The 24,291-nt window shown below is 32.8% G+C and overlaps 1 protein-coding gene across 1 annotated transcript in view; it reads left to right on the forward strand.

The window, feature by feature from the left end:
• Window positions 1-24,291, forward strand: part of Arid2 (AT-rich interaction domain 2) — a 176,771-nt gene that overhangs the window by 129,213 nt on the left and 23,267 nt on the right. Inside the window, exons 12-16 of the mRNA XM_076854349.1 lie at window positions 5,741-5,822; window positions 7,920-8,054; window positions 8,592-8,788; window positions 9,005-11,868; window positions 20,425-20,573. Coding sequence (XP_076710464.1) covers window positions 5,741-5,822; window positions 7,920-8,054; window positions 8,592-8,788; window positions 9,005-11,868; window positions 20,425-20,573 — 3,427 coding nt within the window. The remainder of the gene's footprint in view (window positions 1-5,740; window positions 5,823-7,919; window positions 8,055-8,591; window positions 8,789-9,004; window positions 11,869-20,424; window positions 20,574-24,291) is intronic.

Raw genomic sequence — 24,291 nt, forward strand, 5'->3', positions numbered from 1 at the left:
ACACATATAGAGCAAATTTTTCACATCTCTGGTTGTATACAAAGTATATTCACACCAACTCACGTCTTTATACCTGTACTTTGGGTAATAATGATCATCACATTTGTTGTTTTTTTGTTTTTTTTACTACTTCCTTGTAGCTAGAAATGCTAACAGGTTCTTTCTCATTCACCTTCACTGTGCCCAAACCAAAATTTTCATTGTCTTTAATCTTTATCACATCAGTGTATTCACCAAACCTTGTTGTTTTGTTTTTTTTTAAATACCCTCATTTCTTCCCTTACCAGTGCTAATGAGAGTCATCTCACTATAGCTAAATGTTCTCCTCACATCCAGTCATGGTCCCACCCCATTCCCTATTCTAATTCACAGTATTAAAATTCTATACAAAGTATCTATGCAAAGTACATAAGAGTTATATTTCCTGGGTTTCCATTAGGACCTTGTAAGTATCTGATAAAATTGCATCATGTGCATTCAACCTACATGAACAAAACTGAATAAAATAAAAGGGAAAAAATAGATAATTTCAATTGTCAGTGTACTCAATGAATTTTTACCCACAGGAAACAGATGTTAATCAGCCAAAACATATTTGGGGAATATTCAATCAGAGTATTAATGGTTTCTGAGCCTTGACAACAAAGCAAAATGGATCATGTTGCCAGTTTAGTGGGTGGTAGAGATGTGTTTTTATCCTCAAAGAAACTGAGGATTAAATTAATTGAGGGCCATAGAGAAATAGTGTCTAACAAAGAAAGGAACTGATAAATTGTCAGTGAATTCATTCAGTTATGATTTTGATGATAGTTACTATTTTTGCCTTCAATTGGCCTTTACCTTAAGAGTTCTTTTGACCTGAAAAGAGGAACCCAAAACTAACATCTAATTCTTATCTGGAAAATGTCCAAATGAAAAATTGAGTGTTTGTGGCTTATTCATTTATATAGTAATTAATTGATAGAGGTGGAAATGGGCTTTAAGGAATATAGCAGTTAATTTTTAAGCTAGAGAGCACTTTAGTACTTATGTGTACTGTAAATTATATCTTTAAATGTTTGTATTTTACCTTATTGTTTGACTTTTTACCTTTTTTTTAATGTTATGTGTTATGGAATAGTCATTCAAACTTTTGCTTTTTTTCCCATCACTATGAAAGCTTTTTTTTAATATTTTATTTTTTATTTGTAATTGGACACAATACCTTTATTTTATTTATTTATTGTTATGTGGTGCTGAGGATCAAACCCAGGGCCTTGCACATGCTAGACAAGTGCTCTACCGCTGAGCCATAACCCCCAGCCCACTATGAAAGCTTTTTATTTACCTATTTTATGTTGATATCTAATTTTTATCAAAATTAAAATAGATACAAAGAAAATATTTTCTTGAAATATATCAAACTTTTTTTTTTTTTTTTTTTTTTTTTTTTGCTTTTGCTTTGCTGGAGGTTGAACCTAGGGCCTCCTGCATGCTAGGCAAAGGTTCTATCACTGAGCTACACACCCAGCCTCCTAAACTGACTTTTAAAAAATCATTAAAACACTCTCTATATCCATCAGAGTCTGGTTACCATCATGTACTTAAAAAAATACACACATGTGCTAGGAGTGTATGTAGGTCAGTGGTGGAGAATGTGATTAGCATATATGAGTCCCTGGACTCAACCCCAAAACACACATGCATATATGTGTGCACTTTAACATTAGAAATTTTACAATATCCCTTTTTCATCTTGCATTTATTCTAATATCCTTACAGAATTTTTATCCTAATGTAATACATTTTATGCAAGTACATCTTTTTATGAGATAAATGGAACTTTTCTTCCCTGTTTCTCTAAAAGTTATTAATCCAGTGTATCTGAATACTATTTACTACTGAAATGAAATTGAAATTAGCATCAGTACTATCCCTGATGAATACATAAGGTTGAAAACTTAATCAATCAATCAACCAATCAATGGATGAGGATAAAATTTATAATTATTTGAACTAATTCAGAATTATCCAAAAAGTTTTAAAACTTTTAATGACCATCTGACCACCAGACCACCAGAGCTCTTTATTTTTGTTGAAATCAAAGAATTATCAAGTACCAGACTTGTGAGAGTGTTTGTTGCCCTCTCTTTAGATTTATTTTAGTTTCTAGAAAATATATCAAAAAGATATTAAGAAAATATGACTATGTGCTACTCCTTTACTTAGTGCCATCTTGTGTGAGTTAATATATTCAACAAGTTTTAGCATAGTGGTTCTCTAACTTGATGAGTGTGCATCAAAATCATCTGTTCATAGGTTTACTTGAAACACAGATTTCTGGGTTCCATACTCTGAATTTCCCAATTGGAGGACCTGAGAATGTTTGTTTCTTATATATTCCCATATGTTAATATCTGGAGTTTATACTTTGAGGATCACTGGGTTACGAAAATTGATATATTATTCAATTCAAGACCAGTAAATATGGTGTCTTGACATTTTATAAAGTGCTTTGTATCATGTGCTTTAAATACATTTTTGTGAAAATCTTGGCACTGCAGATTTACCTCATTCAGCATATGAAAAATGTCTACTACAGATCCTAATTGACAAAGCTGTTTTTTGTTTCCTTGTTTGATTTTTCTTTTTGTTCTGGGGTTGAACCCAGGGCCTCCCACTTACTAAGCATGTATTCTACACTGAACTACATCCCTAGCCCAATAAAAAAGCTGATTTTTATTTCCAAAGTTCTCTTGCTTAATCAGACTGGCTTTCTGTTACTTTGGGGAAATCCAACTTTTTTTTTTTTTTTTTTTTAATTTTTAGTTGGAGATGGCACAATGCCTTTATTTTATTTATTTATGTGGTGTTGAATATCGAACCTAGAGCCCCACACATGCAAGGCAAGCACTCTACCACTGAGCCACAATCCCAGCCCAAAGTCCAACTTTTTCAGCTAGGAAAAGTATGTTAATATATCCTCGTATCACTCCTTTCTTACATCAGAATTCTGAGTTCAATTTGCCATGAATTTGTCATTTGAATGAAATCAGATACCACTACCTTAAATAATTTCTTTAAAATATTTTCTGTGTTTTGCTTATACAATATTTTGCCTCAGAAGTAATGCATTCTTTAACAGTAGTTAGGGGATAGAGGAGGCAAACACATAAAGAAAATTATTATCACTATATTTGAATTCATAATTTATAACCCTAAAGGTCTAGAATTACCTATTTCTAATTTTCCTAATGCCTGCATTGTTTTTTAACTGTAATATGTAAAAAACACTGGGATTGATAAGAAGCCCTACCATAATACCTTATTTAAAATGAGACTTTGGGAACCCTAATATTTTAAATTCTCTTTTTGGTGCACCAGAAGTTTTAAAATCATAATAGCTAACAAACATTCATACAGTACTTACTTAGTACCAGGCTTTCTTTAAAGAGATTTATAAATAAACTCCTCTAATCCTCATAATAATCTTATGAGGTCAGAGTACTATTACTTTTCCCCATTTTATAGACAGAATTTAAGAAATTTACCTATGGTTACATTGCTGGTGAGTGATAGAACTCTGGAGCCAGCCATTCTGGCTGCCAGAGTAATGCATTTAATCTTAATTCTTAATCCTGCAGTGCTATAATAAGTAAGGGAGAAGTAAGCCTTTCTGTTTCAAAATGGGAGAAAGCAGCTTTTTCAACAAGATGATATGCTTGGGCAAAGCAGTTTTAGTAAGGAATACATAGAAAAGTTGAGTATCTGGAAATTGATTCCTTTCAACGTATAAAGTGCTTTTGTATCATTTGATATGTCTTCAGGTATCATGGGCAGTGCTTCTCAGTTTATAGATTCTTTATAGTAATAGTACATTTCCCGTTTTATTTTTAATTGTGGTTATACTATTTTTATGCATTATATATAAGGCTTCTCATAGTTTTAGCATAATTTCTAATGTTTTATGAAATTATTATTATTAATCAATTCAGACAATTTAAGTCTGAATACAGTATATATTCATTTATGTTGCAAGTGATAAAGAAAAGGGAAGAAGATTCTTTCTATTCAACCCCTAGAAGAATATTTTCTGTAATAGTGTTTTCAAGTTAAATGAAGAAGTGATAAGGAGGAATTTCCAAAAAGAGGATTGTGGTTGTTTTATCATATTCAGTTACGAAGCATATCACAGTATGGCCGCTGAAATGTGGCAACCTAAATTCAAATCCAGCTCTTCTAAAAGAAAGCTTTCTAGTTACATCTAGTTCTCTCCATTGTGTGGTCCTGTGTGAATTTAATCTCTGAAATTTAGTTTTCTAATTTGTAAAATAGGGATAATTAAACTTATACTTACAAAGGAAATTAAAGTAAATAATATAAATAAAAATGGCTTAATATTCATTAAGTAGAAATATTTGTTAAGTGGAAGTATTCGTTGAGTGGCTGTTCTTAGTTATTATACCAAAGCCTGGGGTTCTTATCAAATGTCATGATTGCTTCAAATCATTCAGCTTCTGCTGTACTTTGGAACTCTTCTAAATCTAGTAACTTGAAAATGTGTTAGTTCTGAGAAATTTTGCTAAAATGTCATCTGGAAAAAAAGGGGGGATATATTCCATATGTTTAAAACCTTCATTGTCATGCCAATTTAATGATGACATTGAATAACTTACTTTTTATATTTTTATGTTTATTTGTATTTACTGATATAGTATAACTTTATCTTCTATTTTTCACATTGTCATTTGATTCTTTGTTTAGTATAAAGGAAAACATTCATTTTTCTACAGATCTTTTCAACTTGTTGGAAAATAATAGATGGTTTTAGCTTCATTTATATTCATTCATTGGCCTTGAAATTATTTTAAAATATGACTTATGTGAAATATTAGAAACAATGTGTCTCAGTATTTTTACACAACTATGTTGCCTCTTTCAAAAAGTATACGTCAAAATTATTATTACAACACATCTCTCCCTTTTGTCCCCTTCCCAAAGGAATAATCTATGGGAATTCTTTCTAGGAATGTGAGACTCTAAATTAGTTTAGCTTTTGTTCATTTTACCACAGAAATTTTATAGAGTTAATATTGACCTTTTTTTGGTTTTGTTTTTTTGATATTGGAAATTGAACTCGGGCACTCAACTACTGAACCACATCCCCAACCCAATCTTGTGTTTTATTTAGATACGGGGTCTCACTGAGTTGCTTTAGTGTCTGCTATTTTTGAGGCTGGCTTTGAATTCATGATCCTCCTGCTTCAGTCTCCCAAACCACTGGGATTACAGGCATGTGCCACAGTGCCTGGCTAATACTGACCTTTTAAATTAAGAAGTAAAGTTATAGTTTCTAATGCATCATGCTTCTGTATCTAACTGAGAAATGCCTGTTATGTGTGTGGCCTAATTAAACCACGTAATTTTGGTTTCTTTAGCTGTACCTACCTCACAGAAGAATTAGGTAAGATAATATATGTAAAATGTTTAGTCAGTGATTGGCCCCATGGGAAAACAGATTTTAAATTATCTGTTAAATCAACCATATATTATTATTATTCGAATGATTGTAAAGACTAAACAAATATGAACCTTCTAAAGATGGTGCCTGGTATAATATATGTTCCATTATATATTAGTTTCTCAAATTTGTATATTTTTATGTTACTATGCCTTTTTAAAAGATAATCACATAGTTCCAGTTTTTAAATTTTTAAAAATTCTTTTAAATTATGTAGCTAATGTATTTTTTTTTCTTTAGCTTCCAGAGCAGTTGTAGCACAACATGTTGCTCCACCTCCAGGAATAGTGGAAATAGATAGTGAGAAGTTTGCTTGTCAATGGTAAGTGGTTTATTTCTATTAAGGTTTTATCATTGGGAAGAATATGCAAAAGGAAATGTATCTAACAGTCATCCAGAATGTTTTAGAGTGTGTGTGTGTGTGTGTGTGTGTGTGTGTGTATTTGTGTTAGAGTAGAATATCATATGAAAAAAAGGAAAATATAAAATCGCTTTACCTATATTTTGGAATAATTCAAAAAAATCATCAGAATTTTCAGAATTAAAATAGTCTAATTGGAATTTCATTTAATTATACCGTTTAGTTCCTTTCTTTGAAGTTAAAAAGTTGTGTATCACTTTTATAAAGAATAATATTTGATTATCATATAAATTACAAAGTTCATTCTTCTGAAATTAATGTTTTCTTAAAAGTGAAATGAACTAACTTTAAGAAAATAAAACAAGGATTTGTTGTTAAACATTCCTTCTTTTCCATCTATACCAAATTATCTTAATCATTGACGGTTAATTTTTCCTTTTTGTTGAGTAATAAGGGGAAATTAATCAAAAGACAGAATAGCCAGTATAACTACCTTAAAATAAGCAACTTGACAATGATATTTTCTTGAGAACATTGAGTAGTCATATCTCAGCCACTTTGTGAACAAACAAATATACAGTTAATTAGATTTCATTTTGTCATGGAGCATTGTCTCAACATTATTTATGAAGTAATTTAAATTTTTTAAACTCAACTTACTGAAATAAAAAATCACTTTTCTAACGACATAAACCTTTATAATATTTCTTTCCTTTTTCCCTTTTGTTCCATTCTCTAATATTATTTGTCCCTTATTCCATATTCTTGTCACTCTGTGTTTCATATTTTTGGTGTTTTCGTATCCTTTTCCCTATGATTGTTTTCTCCACACTTCTACTTTGTTTAATCATCTTTGTTTAAGTATCTAATTATTTGTCCTTCCCTCTCCTTCTCTAATGTCACACATTAACCCCTATGCTTAAAGAATCTCTTTACAATATTTGGAAATGTTTGCCTTCTAGCTTGCACCCAAAATGAAGTTTTTTTATATTTAGATTTTTTTAAACATTTGTTCGAAGAGGATTATAAAAGGTAGAAAAAGCGAATGCCACATGTGTTTGGCACTGATCTATTCATTTAAATCCCAAATGTACATTTCTACCACTTCTTAGAGAAGGGGAAGAAAATCACTTTATAGTTATTTTATCATAGGCATCATTTTTTATAAGAATAACCTAAGTTGGCCTGTTATGCCTAATGATTTCTAGAAAGAGATATACTAGGATAACAAATCCTCTATCCTAACTTATAGATGGAAGATACTTTAAGAAGAAGACAAGTTGATGTTTGAGTTAGTTTGTAATGAGTTAGCAAATAGAAGTATTTTGAAATGAAGGAATGGGAGTATACAGCTTGGTAATTGTCATTGTTTTAGGGAGTAGTTGAAAAGCTTTGTGAAGTTTTTTCTGAAAAAATTTGATCAAGAGTCAGAAAAAGTTTAACCTTAGTTCAGTTTTTCCACCATTTTCTTTAACTGCAATGCCAATAACTCATAATTAGGAACTTCTGTTATAATAATTATAAGACAAGGAACCCAAGTAACTAAAACTATTTCTTATAGAGCAGTTGTTGCCAACAAATTAACCCTGCTCTTGCTAGGGTATGAACATAGTTTTTTATATTTGTTCTTTTTTTTTTTAATTTTTAAACTTTATTCATTGATTGATTAATTTAGTGTGTGATACTAGGGATTGAACCCAGGGCCTCATGTATGTGAGGCAAGTGCTCTTTCAGTGAGCCCTTCTTATGTTTTTATTTTTGAGACAGAGTCTTGCCAAGTAACCCAGGAATCCTCCTGCTTCAGACTCCCAAGTAACAGGGATTGTAAACATGCTCCACTGCACCCAGTTTATATTTGTTCTTAATAATATTTTTAACATTATAATAGAGTGATAATCTCTTGATTTAATCTAAAACCTAGCCTGTGTTTTGCTAACATAATGAGGTAGTGAAATTTAATTTTTAGTTTATAACTTTGTTTCAAAGAGTTTTAATATATTTCAATGTGGAGTTTCCTATAATATGTTGTATAATGCCTTTATTTTTCTCCTGTTTTAGGCTAAATGCTCATTTTGAAGTAAATCCAGATTGTTCTGTCTCTCGAGCAGAAATGTATTCCGAATACCTCTCAACTTGTAGTAAATTAGCTCGTGGTGGAATCCTCACATCAACTGGATTTTATAAATGTCTTAGGTAGGATGCATAGTTCTTTAAATAAAATTCATTTGCATCACTTCCAACCTTCTTGCTATTTTGAAAAAAGTTCCAAATATCTATCTACTTTTACATATCTCTACTACTTGAAATTTCATTAGTAGGTTGTAATGTAGGGGAGTTTTAAATACAAGGCAATTTCATAAATTGCATCTGGTGTTTATGTTGGAACATTTAGAAATTTTTAACCTTGAATATATTTAATACTGTGTCTTTAAGTATCAAGACTTTGATATTTCACTGTTCATAAATAAGCATTTTGAAAAGCTGTTATATATAGGATAGAGTTGTTTAAAACTCAATAATGCTGTTAACAAATAAAGATTTTTTTAAATGGAGGGTTTATCTATATCTTGGCTTCCCACCTTTACAGAATAGAACTTTTATGAATCATGCTGGTTCATACGTAAGTAGCAGGGAATGTACTGCTGTTGTTTCCATGAACATTGTTAGAAGTCAGTGCTTTTTACCAGTGTGCTAGTTCTTGTAACTAACTGAATATGTATTACTTTACAGAACAGTTTTTCCAAACCATACAGTGAAGAGAGTGGAGGATTCCAGTAACAATGGGCAGGCACATATCCATGTGGTAGGAGTAAAACGGAGGGCTATCCCACTTCCCATTCAGATGTACTATCAGCAGCAACCAGTTTCTACTCCTGTTGTTCGTGTTGATTCTGTACCTGATGTATCTCCAACTCCTTCACCTGCAGGTATTAATTTTATTACTTTTAAAATCTATAACTTTCCCTTGTTTTTCCAATAGCATTTTATTATTTGGTTTTTTATTTTATCACATTCAAATGTTTCAAAGTTGTTGGACATGTATTTCTTGAAACTATTTTTTTCTTATATTAAGTAAAATATTCCTGCTTGGCAGTTTTTCAGTAATTTCATTTGGAATTTTGACTTTTTCCCTATATTTTCAGGAATCCCTCATGGATCACAAACTGTAGGAAATCATTTTCAGAGGACTCCTGTTACCAACCAATCTTCAAATTTGACTGCAACACAAATGTCTTTTCCAGTACAAGGTGTTCATACTGTGGCACAGACTGTTCCAAGAATTCCACCAAATCCTTCACTTCATACCCACCAGCAGCAAAATGCTCCAGTGACTGTCATTCAAAATAAAACTCCAATTTCTTGTGAAGTAGTCAAGGCTACCGTAATCCAGAATTCTGTACCCCAGACAGCAGTTCCTGTTAGTATTGCTGTTGGAGGAGGACCTACACAGAGTTCTGTGGTTCAGAATCATAGTACAGGGCCACAACCTGTTACAGTTGTGAATTCTCAGACATTGCTTCACCACCCATCTGTTATACCACAACCGTCTCCATTACACACGGTGGTACCAGGACAAATACCTTCAGGCACTCCTGTTACGGTAATTCAACAAGCAGTCCCACAGAGTCATATATTTGGCAGAGTACAGAACATACCAGCATGTACTTCTACAGTTTCACAGGGTCAACAGTTAATCACCACATCACCCCAACCTGTGCAATCTTCATCTCAACAGACATCAGCTGGTAGCCAGTCACAAGACACTGTTATCATAGCACCCCCACAGTATGTAACAACTTCTGCATCCAACATTGTCTCAGCAACTTCAGTACAGAATTTTCAGGTAGCTACAGGACAAATGGTTACCATTGCTGGTGTCCCAAGTCCACAACCCTCAAGGGTAGGATTTCAGAACATTGCACCAAAACCTCTCCCTTCTCAGCAAGTTTCATCAACAGTGGTACAGCAGCCTATTCAACAACCACAGCAGCCAACCCAACAAAGTGTAGTGATTGTAAGCCAGCCAACTCAACAAGGTCAAACTTACGCACCAGCCATTCACCAAATTGTTCTTGCTAATCCAGCAGCTCTTCCAGCTGGTCAGACAGTTCAGCTAACTGGACAACCAAACATAACTCCATCTTCTTCACCATCACCTGTCCCAACTACCAATAACCAAGTCCCTACTGCCATGCCATCTTCTTCCACCCCTCAATCACAGGGACCACCTCCTACTGTCAGTCAAATGCTATCTGTGAAAAGGCAGCAACAGCAGCAGCATTCACCAGCACCCCCACCACAACAGGTACAGGTACAAGTTCAGCAGCCACAACAAGTACAGATGCAAGTTCAGCCTCAGCAAACAAATGCAGGAGTTGGTCAGCCTGCTTCTGGTGAGTCAAGTCTGATAAAACAGCTGCTACTTCCAAAGCGTGGTCCTTCAACTCCAGGTGGTAAACTTATCCTCCCAGCTCCACAGATTCCTCCCCCTAATAATGCAAGAGCTCCTAGCCCTCAGGTGGTCTATCAGGTGGCTAATAATCAAGCAGCTGGTTTTGGAGTCCAGGGGCAAACTCCAGCTCAGCAGCTGTTGGTTGGGCAGCAAAATGTTCAGTTGGTCCAAAGTGCAATGCCACCCACAGGGGGAGTGCAAACTGTGCCCATCTCAAACTTACAAATATTGCCAGGACCACTGATCTCAAATAGCCCAGCAACCATTTTCCAAGGAACTTCTGGCAACCAGGTAACCATAACAGTTGTGCCAAATACAAGTTTTGCAACTGCAACTGTGAGTCAGGGAAATGCAACTCAGCTTATTGCTCCAGCGGGAATTACGATGAGCGGAACACAGGCAGGAGTTGGACTTCAGGTACAAACACTTCCAGCCACTCAAGCATCTCCAGCTGGACAATCATCATGTACTACTGCTACTCCCCCATTCAAAGGTGATAAAATAATTTGCCAAAAGGAGGAGGAAGCAAAAGAAGCAACAGGTTTACATGTTCATGAACGTAAAATTGAAGTCATGGAAAACCCATCCTGCCGACGAGTAACCACAAACACCAGCAATGGGGATTCAAAAGAAAATGAAATGCAGGTGGGAAGTCTTTTAAATGGGAGAAAGTACAGTGACTCAAGTCTACCTCCTTCAAACTCAGGGAAAATTCAAAGTGAGGTCAATCAGTGCTCACTAATCAGTAATGGACCATCATTAGAATTAGGTGAGAATGGAGCATCTGGAAAACAGAACTCAGAACAAATGGACATACAGGATATCAAATGTGATTTGAAAAAAACCCTAGTAAATGGAATCTGTGATTTTGATAAAGGAGATGGTTCTCATTTAAGCAAAAACATTCCAAATCACAAAACTTCCAATCATGTAGGAAATGGTGAGATATCTCCAGTGGAACCACAAGGAACTTTAGATGCCACTCAGCAAGATACTGCCAAAGGTGATCAGCTAGAAAGAATTTCTAATGGACCTGTATTAACTTTGGGTGGTTCAACATCTATGAGCAGTATACAGGAGGCTTCAAATGCGGCAATACAGCAATTTAGTGGTACTGATTTGCCTAATGGACCTCTAGCTTCAAGTTTGAATTCAGATGTGCCTCAGCAACGCCCAAGTGTAGTTGTCTCACCACATTCTACAACCTCTGTCATACAGGGGCATCAAATCATAGCAGTTCCCCACTCAGGATCAAGAGTGTCCCATTCTCCTGTCCTATCATCAGATGTTCGGTCTACAAATGGCACAGCAGAATGCAAAACTGTAAAGAGGCCAGCGGAGGATAACGATAGGGAAACAGTAGCAGGAATTCCAAATAAAGTAGGAGTTAGAATTGTTACAATCAGTGACCCCAACAATGCTGGCTGCAGTGCAACAATGGTTGCTGTTCCAGCAGGAGCAGATCCAAGCACTGTAGCTAAAGTAGCAATAGAAAGTGCTGTTCAGCAAAAGCAGCAGCAGCCACCAACATATATACAGAATGTGGTCCCACAGGTAAGTCATTCTACTGTTATATTTCTCTTATAAAATTCTGATTTGTAAATATGAGTTTAGAGGGAAATTCACTATTTTTTTCATGTCTTACCTTGAGAAATTACTGTGTCAGCTTACTTAAACTGTCATGCTTATTTCCTCTGGTTTTATAATAATAAATAGTTTGCAGTTGTTAACTTTTATATATGGTAATATGAATCTTTCAGTTTTGTTAGACTGAAATTCGTAATTTTGTAGGCCCAAGGTAGAGAAACAATTTTAAAATTCTTTTGAAGAATTTTAAAAATGTATGTTAGATTACTGTAGATGGTAAGGGAAACTTCCTAAGAGAACTCTGAATGGGGATTTGATATTTATGTTTCTTTGTGGCTCTGTTAATAGTCTTTTTTTTTTTTTTTAAAGGATGAATCCTATAAGGTTCCTAAGAATGTTCTTGCAATGTTTATGTATTGAATTAGTTCTCTTTATTCTTAAAGAAGTATTGCTTATAATTTCACTTTGTTTCAGGTATTCTAATATTTTTACTTTGTGTTTCTTACTCCTTTGCTCTGCAGTTTCCTTTTTAATTCCTTCTTACTCTCCATCTCTACATATCCTAGTAGTAAATAAAAATATTTTCTAGGATCCATTCTACTGAATTAAGGATCCAATCAGCCTGTAAAGATTCTGAGGACCGTCCTACATGCTATTTCTACTGAAATTATGCATTTACTTAACAGTTACCACCACCTATTTCTTGGATCACTTCTCTTTTATTGTTTCTTCTAATTAGTAGTGCATAACCAGAACCTTCTGTTGAAAACTCTGCTAGCACTCCTTTGGCTTGGATTTTTTCTTTATGCTTACAGTGATGTCAGCAGATCTATGAGCATTGTTGGCATTAGTACCAAATCTAGGGATGGGTAACAGCAAAACGAAAAATGCAAGAATGAAAAGAAGAGTCCCTAGCTTCAGACCAGTTCCTCCACTAATATGTGTATTTTTCCATGTAAATAGATAAAGTTGGATTGTGCTGCTTTGGGGTATAATAGGATTTTAATTTATATGTTCATATTGCCTAGATCTATTTCAAAGTAATTAAGTTGTACATTTTTTAGTCAGTGCTACATATGTAACAATAATGATACTGAATGATGGAGCGAAAATCATTTTTACTCAAACAAGCTTCTACAAGTTGAACTTTTTGCTTAAATAGTGCAATGTTGTATATATAGTAGACATTCAATAAGATGAATTTTTATATTTTTCTTACATGTACTAATTTCTCAGTTTATCTTGATTATATGCCTAACTCTTCTTTCCTCTTAGAGTATGTTAGAATTCTAAATAGTAATGATATACCAAGTCATGACTATGGAATTGTTTCACTTATCCTTATTTTTTGTGACTCTGATCTTCCAGTGTGGTTATATTCAATAATGATATCTCAATAAAAAAGAATGAGCAACAATTCTAGCTAAGATTAGAACCTATATTAGGGGCTTAGAACTAAAGTATTTTCTCATTTAATTCTCACAATAATCCTATTAAGTAAAAATTGTTATCACCATTTTAGAAATGAGGTTGCAAGATTCTAAATAACTCACCCAAGATTAGTGCCAGGCCTAAAACCAAAACTAATACTCTTAACCCAGTAACATTTATTTTTTCCACTATTCTAAAAGTTTCCTCTGTAAATTTCTAGAAAGCCCTTTTTCTATCTTTGATTATTTGAACTGTTGTGTGGTAGGATGATCATACAACCAAATTATCATTTTAGTACATTAATGCTAAAACTATTAGCACATAAGTGATATGTATGTGATTTAGACCATTAAAGTGAATACATTTTGTTTCCAATCTGAGAAATTTATATTAAACTTATACCCATTTTCCCCCAAAGTGTAGTTTATTTAAAATAGCTACACTCTGAGCTCAGTGGTAGAACACTTACCTTGCACACATAAGGCCCTGGGTTCAATCCCCAGCACAAAAATAAATAAATAAATAAAAGAGCAAAAATAAAAGAGAAGGAGAAGGTGAGGAAGACAAAAACCCAGCAGCAACATTCTTTATTTCTAAAATTGATATTTGGTTGGCATGCAGAGTTTAAAACTTTGCAAGAGATGTGGCATGTGTGGTATTTATGAAAATGAGAATCAAAACCTGGATTCTTATGTATAATACTTAGCATAGTCCTTACCACATGGTATTCATTGACAGTGCAGGTATATTTTATCTTCACATGTAAGATAACTAATTATATGGGCTAGCCACATGGAACAGAGTAGGGGAAATCAGCTGTTCAAGATGGTAATAGAAAACCATTTCCATTGTTGCCCATATTCTTTAAATTTCTTCATATATTCCTTAAGTTGCCTGTGAGACCTGGGTTTAATACCATTTTGTTCACCATTTGAATTGGTAGCTTAAAGGAGTCTAAAATTGATCTGATTTTTTTTCAGTCAAATGTGTTATTCCTAATATTTCAAGAGATCTAGGACTATTAAGGAGTTACTTAGTGCCCAATATGAACTTTTAGATTTGCAGAATGCTCAGGGCTGGAAAGATTGAAGTATCCCTTCTAAGAAAAGCTAATAGGTAATCCTTCTCAATATCATTATTAATTCATTTTTTATTGATTTTGTTCCTTATTGCCTCTGTTAATCAGCTATATTAATTTAATTTAAAGAAAGTTATAGCAGCTGGACACAGTGGCACATGATTATAATCCCTGTGACTCAGGTGGCTGAGGCAGGAGGATCATGAGTTCATGGCCAGCCTCAGCAAAAGTTAGGCACTAAGCAACTCATGGAGACCCTGTCTCTAAATAAAAAACAAAATAAGGCTGGGGATGTGGTTTAGTGGTCGAGTGCCCCTGCGTTCAATCTCTAATACCTACCCCCCTACCTAAAAAAAAAAGAAAAGTTACAGCAAGTAAAAGAAGAATATATGTAAATGATACAACCATAGACTTTGTATTTAAATAGTATTTACAGTTTTTATGAATGCAAAATAAACTATACCTACTTCATGGCATATTTCATTATTTGCATCTGTTTATTTATATCTGTTATATTTGCAAGTTTATATACAACTTATAGGATACCATTTCTGGATGCCCTATCTTCACCCACTATTCATGAATTGATATCTGCTAGAGACAAAAAACTACACTGACATAGTTAAAAACAAAAATAAGTAAAAAATGAAAGAGACAAAATATTTACCTAAAGACTTTTTTCAGCATTATGCAAAACACATGTTGAATTTATGTGTTAATCCCATGATCCAATAACTTATCAGATTCTTCTGTATAAAAATTTACTTAAAGATGTACTCATTTAAGGTATTTTATATATACCTTGCCTTGGTTCCCCATTCTTCACATGTGAATCATTCCTGATGTGTGGCTATGTAACACTGAATATTGGTATCTTCGAGCTTTTCCTTTTTCTGATAATGAGCTTGAGAAATTTATTCAACCCATTAAAAAACAGATCTGTAGTCTCAAGGTAGCAGCATTTAATCATAGCCATAGAAGATAATTTTAGTAAGAACTACAAAATATCATTATTTAAATGAATCCATTGCTCAGATTTGAATAATATAGCCCATTGTAAAAACTATGAAAAGCATTTTTACTAAACATAACCTTATTGTTTGTATCCCTATGTATTATTACAAAATAGGTTTGGTATGTATTGATTATATAGATTTATACTTAATAAGAGGGAAAACTTTATGGAGGTTGAGTATCCTTTATCCAAAATGCTAGGGAGTAGAAGTGTTTCAGATTTTTAGCCTTTTCGGATTTTGGAATATTTGTATAGACATAATAAGATAATTTAGGGATTGGACCCAAGTCTAAACACAAAATGCATTTGTTTCATATATTCCTTGTATACACAGCCTGCAGGTAATTTTGTATATGAAACAAAGTTTCGTGTTGTAGAATTTTTAAAAAGTTTCAGATTTTGGAGCATTTTTCAAGTTTGAGATTTTCAGATTAAGGATATTCAACCTGTAGATTAGAAAAACATGAGGGAAAGTTAGAGCCAAGAGAGTCTTAGATGTTACATTGTCCAAAGCTCTCATTTTTTAGAGTTGAAGTGAGTTGCCCACACTCACAAAAATCTTTTTTTCGGTGGTTTCAGTTACTGTCTCAATTCTGCTTTGTAAAAATCTGTACATTTAAACTAAGCATAATCTTTTACATCACATTTAGAGTAAATCTAACTCCTGTTTCTTACAAGCTTTTGAAGGTATCTCTTCTAAAGAATACACTTTATCAGCAGTTCTGAATGAAGCTCTGTGGTAGAGTGCCTATGGAGAATATGATTCATCCATTACTTCTATTTGATTTTAGGTGTCCTGATATCTGGTTTAATCAACACTTTGCCTCAACCAACTCCACTCTGTCTTTTTAAATATATACCTGGAGTTGAACACAGTATTTGATTACTGCTATGAATTTATATTGAAGTAAATAGATTATAACTTTGAAGCTTTCCTGATAAGGACTGAAATATTCAAATTTTAGTCCTATTCAAAGTTTTTAAAGTTTAATATTAAAAACAAAGGATTTAAAAGTATCAAATCCAAGTATCAGTGTTACCTAGAATTTTTAGCCAGAATTTACTCTTGAAAAAAATAAAAAAGGAAAATGAGATTATAATTTATTTCAACAAAAAGAAGCAGTAGGGTTTTTTTCCCCAAAATTAGAACTGCTACATTCATTAAGATTTTTAGTTAATTTTATAATTATAAAAGAAACAACAGGATTGTTTCACATCAATTATGTAATTTTACGTTTCTGGTCACTCACTGAAGTTATACCTTTTCTACTTTGGTTACAAAAAGTACAGTATGAAAAACTAGCTAGCTCTCCTTCAGAGTAAAATTTTCTGCAAGAGGTAGTTTACCCCCAACCCCAGGGGAGCAAAAAATCATGGCTTTGAAACCTTTTACATTTATGTTTGAGTTATAGTTATGGCTGATGTTCTCACATTTCACAATAAAGCATAATGTTCAGAGGAAATAAAGCATAATGTTCAGAAGAAATTGAAGTCTAATTAAAATGTGACTTATTTAATTGGTATTTTGAAAAATATATATAGTGCAAAAGTACAGCCTATAACCCCATGATCTCTCACCTGATTTCAGGTATTAACATTTTGCCATTCTGGTTCCCTCTATTCCCAATCACAATAATTTATTTTTCAGTATGTTAAAGCAAATCCCAAATATTATTTAACATCAATATATGTTCTTCAATATACACAGACTTTCAACGATTCATAAAATAAAAATACCAAATTATACCTAACAAAAATAATAATTTCTTAATATTATCCGATACTCAGTTTATGTTCAGTATTGCCTACTTATCTTTAAAAAACATTTTTAATAGTGTGTGATTATAATACTAAAATTTTCTGTACATTGCATTTAGTTACTATCTCTTTTACTCATTTTTAATTTGACAGTTTAGAACATTCCCTTGGTAACATTTGAATTTAAAATAGTTACTGTATTTTCTGTGACCCCAATAAGTATTTCAAAATTATAAGTAAACAAAAAGATGAAAGTTGCTAGCACTTATAAAATTAACAATGTATAAATATAGAGCAAAATAGTCAATAAAATACCTAATTTAAATGGTAATAGTATAGGGAACCAGAAGTTTCATTTAAAGGGAATATGATCTTTTTTCATCAATTAAGATGTATTAATTTGTTAAATTTATTTTTTAATTAAAATTCTGGCATACTCGTAAATTTCTTGTACTTTATATTTGATTAATATGTCTTTTATTTATTCTTGACAGATTAGATTTACTTCAGGCATCCTTGTTTTATCCCTTGGTAATATTTGAGATCAAAATACCCAATCATTGACAGGAGCAGTGGTGCACAACTGCAATCCCAGCAACTCTGGAGACTGAGACAGGAGGATTGCAAGTTCAAGACCAGTCTCAGAAACTTAGTGAGACCCTCAAAATTTAGTGAGAACCTACCTCAAAATAAAATATAAAAAAGGGCTGGGGACATAACTCATTGGTAAAAACACCCATGTGTTCAATCCCCAGTATCAAAAAAAATAAAATAAAATACCCAATTATTAGAATTTTTTGTATTTTTTAATGCAATGTTTTCATTTCTAAGAAAACAGATGGACTGGATTCTATTTGTTTGCTTCCTTGTTTGGATAAATACCCTGATAGTAAGGTTATTTTTTCTTCCTTTTTCTTTGACCTGACCCCCCCCCCCCATCAGAAATTTTATGGCTTTAAGAATTTGCAGACTTTGAGATGTGTTTCTAGTATTTACTTGGTAGACTTTGTGTGTTGGGGGGAGGGGGAATGGTTGTATTGGGGATTGAACCCAAAGGCACTTCACCACTGAACCTCATCCCCAGCCCCTTTTTAAACTTTTTTAAATTTTTGAGACATGGTCTCACTAAATTGGACCTAGCTAAGTTGCTAAGGCTGGCTTTGAATGTGGAATCCTCCAGTCTCAGCCTCCATGCTGGGATTACAGGCAAGCACCTCCACACCAGGTAGTAGACTGTCCTCATAATAAACTCATCATCTTTCCTCCCCTCCCGATCCTTCAAAATATGGTTTCCCTTCTGGGATTCTTTATTAAAATAATAATAATTATCATTTAAAATCTAGAGCTAGGCTCTTCATGTTGTTTCTTTAGTCTTCCTATCATCCTATAAATTAAATTTTATTACTTGCATAAATGAATGAAAAAACTGAGGATCAGTGAGGGTAATTTGGTTGCCCAAGTCACATGACTAATTTAAAGGCAGATTGCAAATTTGAGTATTGACATGTCAAGATAGAAATTCCTTATTCTATCCATTATATCTGTACTATCATTAAATTTTTTTGTGCATGTATGTTTTCTCATCAACTCTTTTAACAAAACTTTTAAGGTTGATAACTTATTAATAGTAACAATTTTAGTCTGATGCCCAAAGTATATTTTAACCCCAGACCTTACTAAAGATTTTTATGACTTATCATTTTTGACATGAACTTTTTCTTTCAACATTTTATTCTTCTTTCATTTGTATTTTATAATATTATAGCTTTATATGTTTGTGTTTTGTCTTTTTCTAATTATTATTTTTAATCTGAGATATCCAGCAGTTTTAACTTAGTATTTGTCCACCTAATCTCAGTATTACCTTACAAATTTATTCAGTATTTTTCCAGTTTTTTAAGATATTGTCTTGAAAATAATGCTTTAAATGTAATGCTTGACAATGGTGTGGTGCCATTTCTATATGAAATTCAATAGTATTTTTTCCCTTTGAGGTATTTGAAGAAAATGTATTGCCTAAAATTATTTTAGTCTACATTAAATTTCTTAATGTTTTTCAGAGAAAAGGGATGAGATACAGAAGAAAATAAACATATGTTATGTTCAAAAGACATTATAATTAGACTCCTTTGACTAGTATTATCCATCAAAAGCTCTAATTGAACAACTGTAAAGACTAAATTTTGTTAAACATTTTACTGCAAATTAGTATTTGGTATTCTGCTTATATGGTATATCATTATTAACTGTCATCTGAAAATTTATTTGCTTTTTACTGTATTTTATTTCTTCCCTATTCCTTATGAAACCTAAGAGAAAATATTACTCAAAAGAATTTGCAGTTAATCTGTTGTTGTGAAGATCAGACATAAGTAAATCACATGGTTATTTTTATAGAACTTCTCATTTAAATTTTTAATTGGTTGCTCCTATCTAAAATCTGAATTTTAAGTAACGTACGTAGTCTGCCCTCTGTGTGGATTCCACGTCTATGAATTTAATCAATTTCAGATAAAAAATAATCAGAAAAAATGCATTTGTACTGAACATGTACTGACTTTTTTTTCTTGTCATTACTCCATGGACAGTACAGTATAACAACTATTTACTTAGCATTTATATTGTATTAAGTACTGTAAGTGATCTAGAAATGACTTAAAATAGACAAGGATGTACATAGGTTATATGCAATTAACTTGCCATTTTTACATAAGGGACTGAGCATCTATGGATAATACTAATCTGTGGATACTGGAACCAATCCCACACAGATACTGAAGGACTACCATATGTATTTGATAATGGTAACAATAATGTGTGATATTGTCTCTGTGGTTCCATGTTAAATACAAGAATCAGCTGGGCACAGTGGCACACACCTGCAATCCCAGTAATTTGAGAAGCTACGGCAGGGTGATCACAGGCTCAAGGCCAGCCTCAGAAACTTAGTGAGGGACCCTGTCTCAAAAATAAAAACTAAATATAAAAGACTGGGAATGTAGCTCAATGATAACCCTATGTTCAATCCCCAGTACCCATCCCCCCAAAAGAGGAATCATACTTCCTAAATAATTTTATAAAAAATATCACCTTTTTAAAGATAATCATTAACTTAAAATTACAAAATGTAAATTTTATGTTAGAAATGCCTAAATATTGTAATCAAACTTTTAAGACTGTTCTATAAAATATTATTGTTTTTCAGTATCATGTCACAAACTCTGTTTGTGCTTTTTCACAGAACACTCCTATGCCACCTTCACCAGCTGTACAAGTGCAGGGCCAGCCTAACAGTTCTCAGCCTTCTCCATTCAGTGCATCCAGTCAACATGCAGATCCAATGAGAAAACCTGGGCAGAACTTCATGTGTCTGTGGCAGTCTTGTAAAAAGTAAATGGCAGTTTTATTTGATATACAAAAGTGTTCTTTGTTTTAGAATGCTTTCATATTTAAATTTCTGTCATCTATAGTTTTATGAAACTTTTCATCTGAAATCACTAACTTGTAGCAAAAACGTTTTGTGTTCGAAGTTATATTTATATGAATCCAATGACACCACAAGAATTGATATAAATAGTAGAAAGAATGTCATTGCTTAACAGTATATTGCTAGAGAATGTGATTTGGTATTCATTAGTTTTTAATTTTTTAAAAAATTTAAGTATTTGTATTTTTGGCTCTGAAAAATATTTTTTTAAAAGCAATTTGAACTTAGTGACTGCTATAAAATTTTTGTGTAGTAGGAGCTTAGAAGTAAAAATCTGTTAGAAAGGGAATAAACTGTCTTAAATTTGAGTTTCAGATGTTCACCCCATGAAAATTACTTTTAAAGCCATAACCATCTCACAATAACTAGGATGAACAGCAAGTAGAACTGAAATTCTTAAATGAAGTGTTCTTAGACTTGATGGAAAACTTGAGAAGAATGTTGGTTAAAATAAAAAAATCTTACTTAATTCCTTTAATACTAGTATTACTCACCCAAGAGCCTTTGCCTTTAGTCACTTTTTAGAGCTCCAAGACTTAATGTCTTAATAGACTATTCTTCTTTTCTTAGGAAAGATTTTATTTCTATGTTCTTTAAAATTCGTGTTAATTGTTCATATTTTATTATAGATATTATATTGCAATATATTGAAAACAATATATAGATTTGTTTAGTATTGTAAACTATACATGTAGCTAGCCTACAGATTATATTAATAGTATGTAAAATTTCTGCAAGACAATGATTATCAGACTTTAATTTATAACTCACTAGTGGGGTCATAAAATAATTTTAGTGCATCTTGAACAGTGGGTTTTTTTTTTGTTTATTTTCTTTTCAATGAAAAATTAGTAAAATACAGATTTCATCATGTTAGTAAGGGTAAGTATTGTTTCCAGTTATTTATGTATATGATACATGTATGTGTACTTGATCATAGTGTAAAATCTTTTCATCAAAGAAGTTCTTTAAGTTATCTGATTATTTCATTTATTTAAATTAATTATTCCCTTCCTCCCTCCACATTCCACCACCTCCCCACCATCCTCTTCCCTGTCCTCCTCCCTCTCCCCTGTGCTGGGGATTAGACCCAGGTCTTTGACCACTGAGCTACATCCCCAGCCTTTCTTTCTTTATTGATTTTGTTTTTGTTCTTAGAGTGTGATGTAATCTGCTAAAACTGTTTGTGGGCTATTTTAAAAGTTAGGAGTTATTCTGTAAGATGAAGTTCTTAGAGTACACCAAAAAAAAAAATTTTTTTTTTTTTTTTTTTTGGTAGAAGACTGAAAGAACTTAGATGGTGTGCAGCACAGTTCCCTATCTGGCTGGTAGGATTACTGTTATGTAATTTAATAATGAACCTTTTCTGAGTAGGACAGGCTCAACAAGGCTTCTTAGAGCTTTTCACTTTTTCAAGCCATAATTTTTAGGTACCACATTGATAATAAGTTGAGTTTGAGTCTGCAAATACTTACTGAGCACTCTGGGAAAATGTATATACTAGGAGCTAGAAATACAAATATTACTTCCAGCTTTTAAGAATATAGACCCCCCCACAAAAAATAAATCATAGTACAAATAAGTGTTATCAAAAGCACTGTTGGCAACATCATTATAACTGGGATGGTTGAGAAAGTTTTACTATAGACATTTCATTTAAGTTGGATCTTAAAGGATGAGTAGGAATTTGCCCAGCAAAAATAATTGCAGTTAAAATGGAAAGTGCAAATTCAGAGATATGGAAATATGCCCCAGAAATTGTGAGTTTAGGATATAGGGACACAAAATCATGAAAAGAATGATAGCTTTTAATTTTCACTCCAAGTGGAAAAATCCATGTCATTGCCATTGTCCCTTGAGTGGTTAAATTCAAATTTCCTTATAATATAAAAAATGTTTATAGTAAAGAACTTTGTTTCCATCAGATTTAGAGCTAAAATTTATATACTTCACCAATAAGTTATTTATACATATATGGTACTTAAATTTGAAATAGCTGACTGTGTGCTCTTTTTGCGAAATTAAAAGTAGTTTTGCATATACATTTAACCTGTACGATAGACTACACTTTTTGTATTTATAATTCTCCTTCTTTATATATAATATGTATTCTTTTCACTGAATCATTTTACATTGTCACATATCAGTAACTTGCTCTTTTAATCTCTAAGCATGCATCTCTGAAAGTAGGAACGTCACTTTTTAACTAATATAATAGCAGCACATGCCTGTGGAAAAACAAGTTATGAATTCTTCAAATATCCAGTTAATGATTACATTTTTCTAGTGGTCTTTTGTTTATTTAGAAATTGATTTTGATTATAAGGTTGTAATCTGTAAATTACTCCCCTATCTCTCTTCATTCCTTTCTCAAAAAAATTTTTTGATAGATAACCAAGTGATCTGTCCTGTAGGAGATCACAATCAGGCTTTTTTGCTAATATTGTTTATCATCTTGCTTTGACCCTGTGTATTCTGTATATTAGTAGTTTAATTTAGATGCTTGATCAAATTCTGGTTTGATTTTATGATAGCCACTTTAGAAATGATACTGTGTTCTTCCCTTAGGAAATATGCCATATTTCTCTGATATAAACAAACATTGAGAATCATTGCGTAGAACGTTACTTCATTAAAGAGTTGTAGAACACAAAAAGGCACCTCTTATCAACTATTTGGTTTCTTTGAAAAGTAGTTTCTAAAAAAAATACTAAGTAGATGTTTGATTGTTTCCCTTTAACCAGTTTTCATAGTAATGAGTAAGTAATTCATTAATACTGTGCAGAGATGACTGGGGGGTTGGGTTTGGTTTTGTTGGTAGTATCATTATGAATTAACTTAGGACTTGGAACATATTTGAAGTATTTAGGCTGGCCCTGTACTCTGTAGTTGTTAGGCTGGCCCTGTACTCTGTAGTTGTTGTATCCTTTTAATATCCAAATTTTGTTATCTTTGGCCAGTGAAATCCTATCAAGCTAGTTTCTGAGTTCTTTGTCTGTGCTTTTGATATAAGTGTTTGATAGTTTCCTTTCCTTGTAGTTTAATCTTGTACATTTTCTACCCCATACCTGAAATCAATTATTTTTCCAAGGACCCCTGGTTCTTTTCAATGGAAAATACGGTTTAGTCTGGACAATAGAGGTACACAGTACTTTTAAGTTGGTGTCTTAATCAGTTTCTATTGCTGTAACTGAAGACCACAAACTGGGTAATTTGTAAGGAAATTTACTGCTTAGATTTGTGGAGGCTTAGAAATCCAAAGTAGAGACCACATCCAGTGAGAACCTTCTTACTCATGAGGACTCTATGATAAAGTCCCAAGGCAGCACAGGGCATCACATGATGAGACAGAGTAGCAAGCCAGAGAGAGCTCATTTTTGTAATAAAGCTACTCCTGTAATAATCTACTAATCAATGAATGGATGAATAATGACCCAACCACCTCCCAAAGGTCTCACCTCCAACTACCATTTACATATGTCTCTGGAGGTTAAGTTTCCAACGCATGCTTTCCAGGGGACATACCCAAATCATAGTAGATGGAGTTTTTTGTTCTTTTTTTTCCCCCCTAGGTCTTTTCAGTGTATGGACTACAGATCACTTTTTCAGGGCATAAAGATG

The sequence above is a fragment of the Callospermophilus lateralis genome, chromosome 4 (assembly GCF_048772815.1).
Source record: "Callospermophilus lateralis isolate mCalLat2 chromosome 4, mCalLat2.hap1, whole genome shotgun sequence".
Taxonomy (NCBI): domain Eukaryota; kingdom Metazoa; phylum Chordata; class Mammalia; order Rodentia; family Sciuridae; genus Callospermophilus; species Callospermophilus lateralis.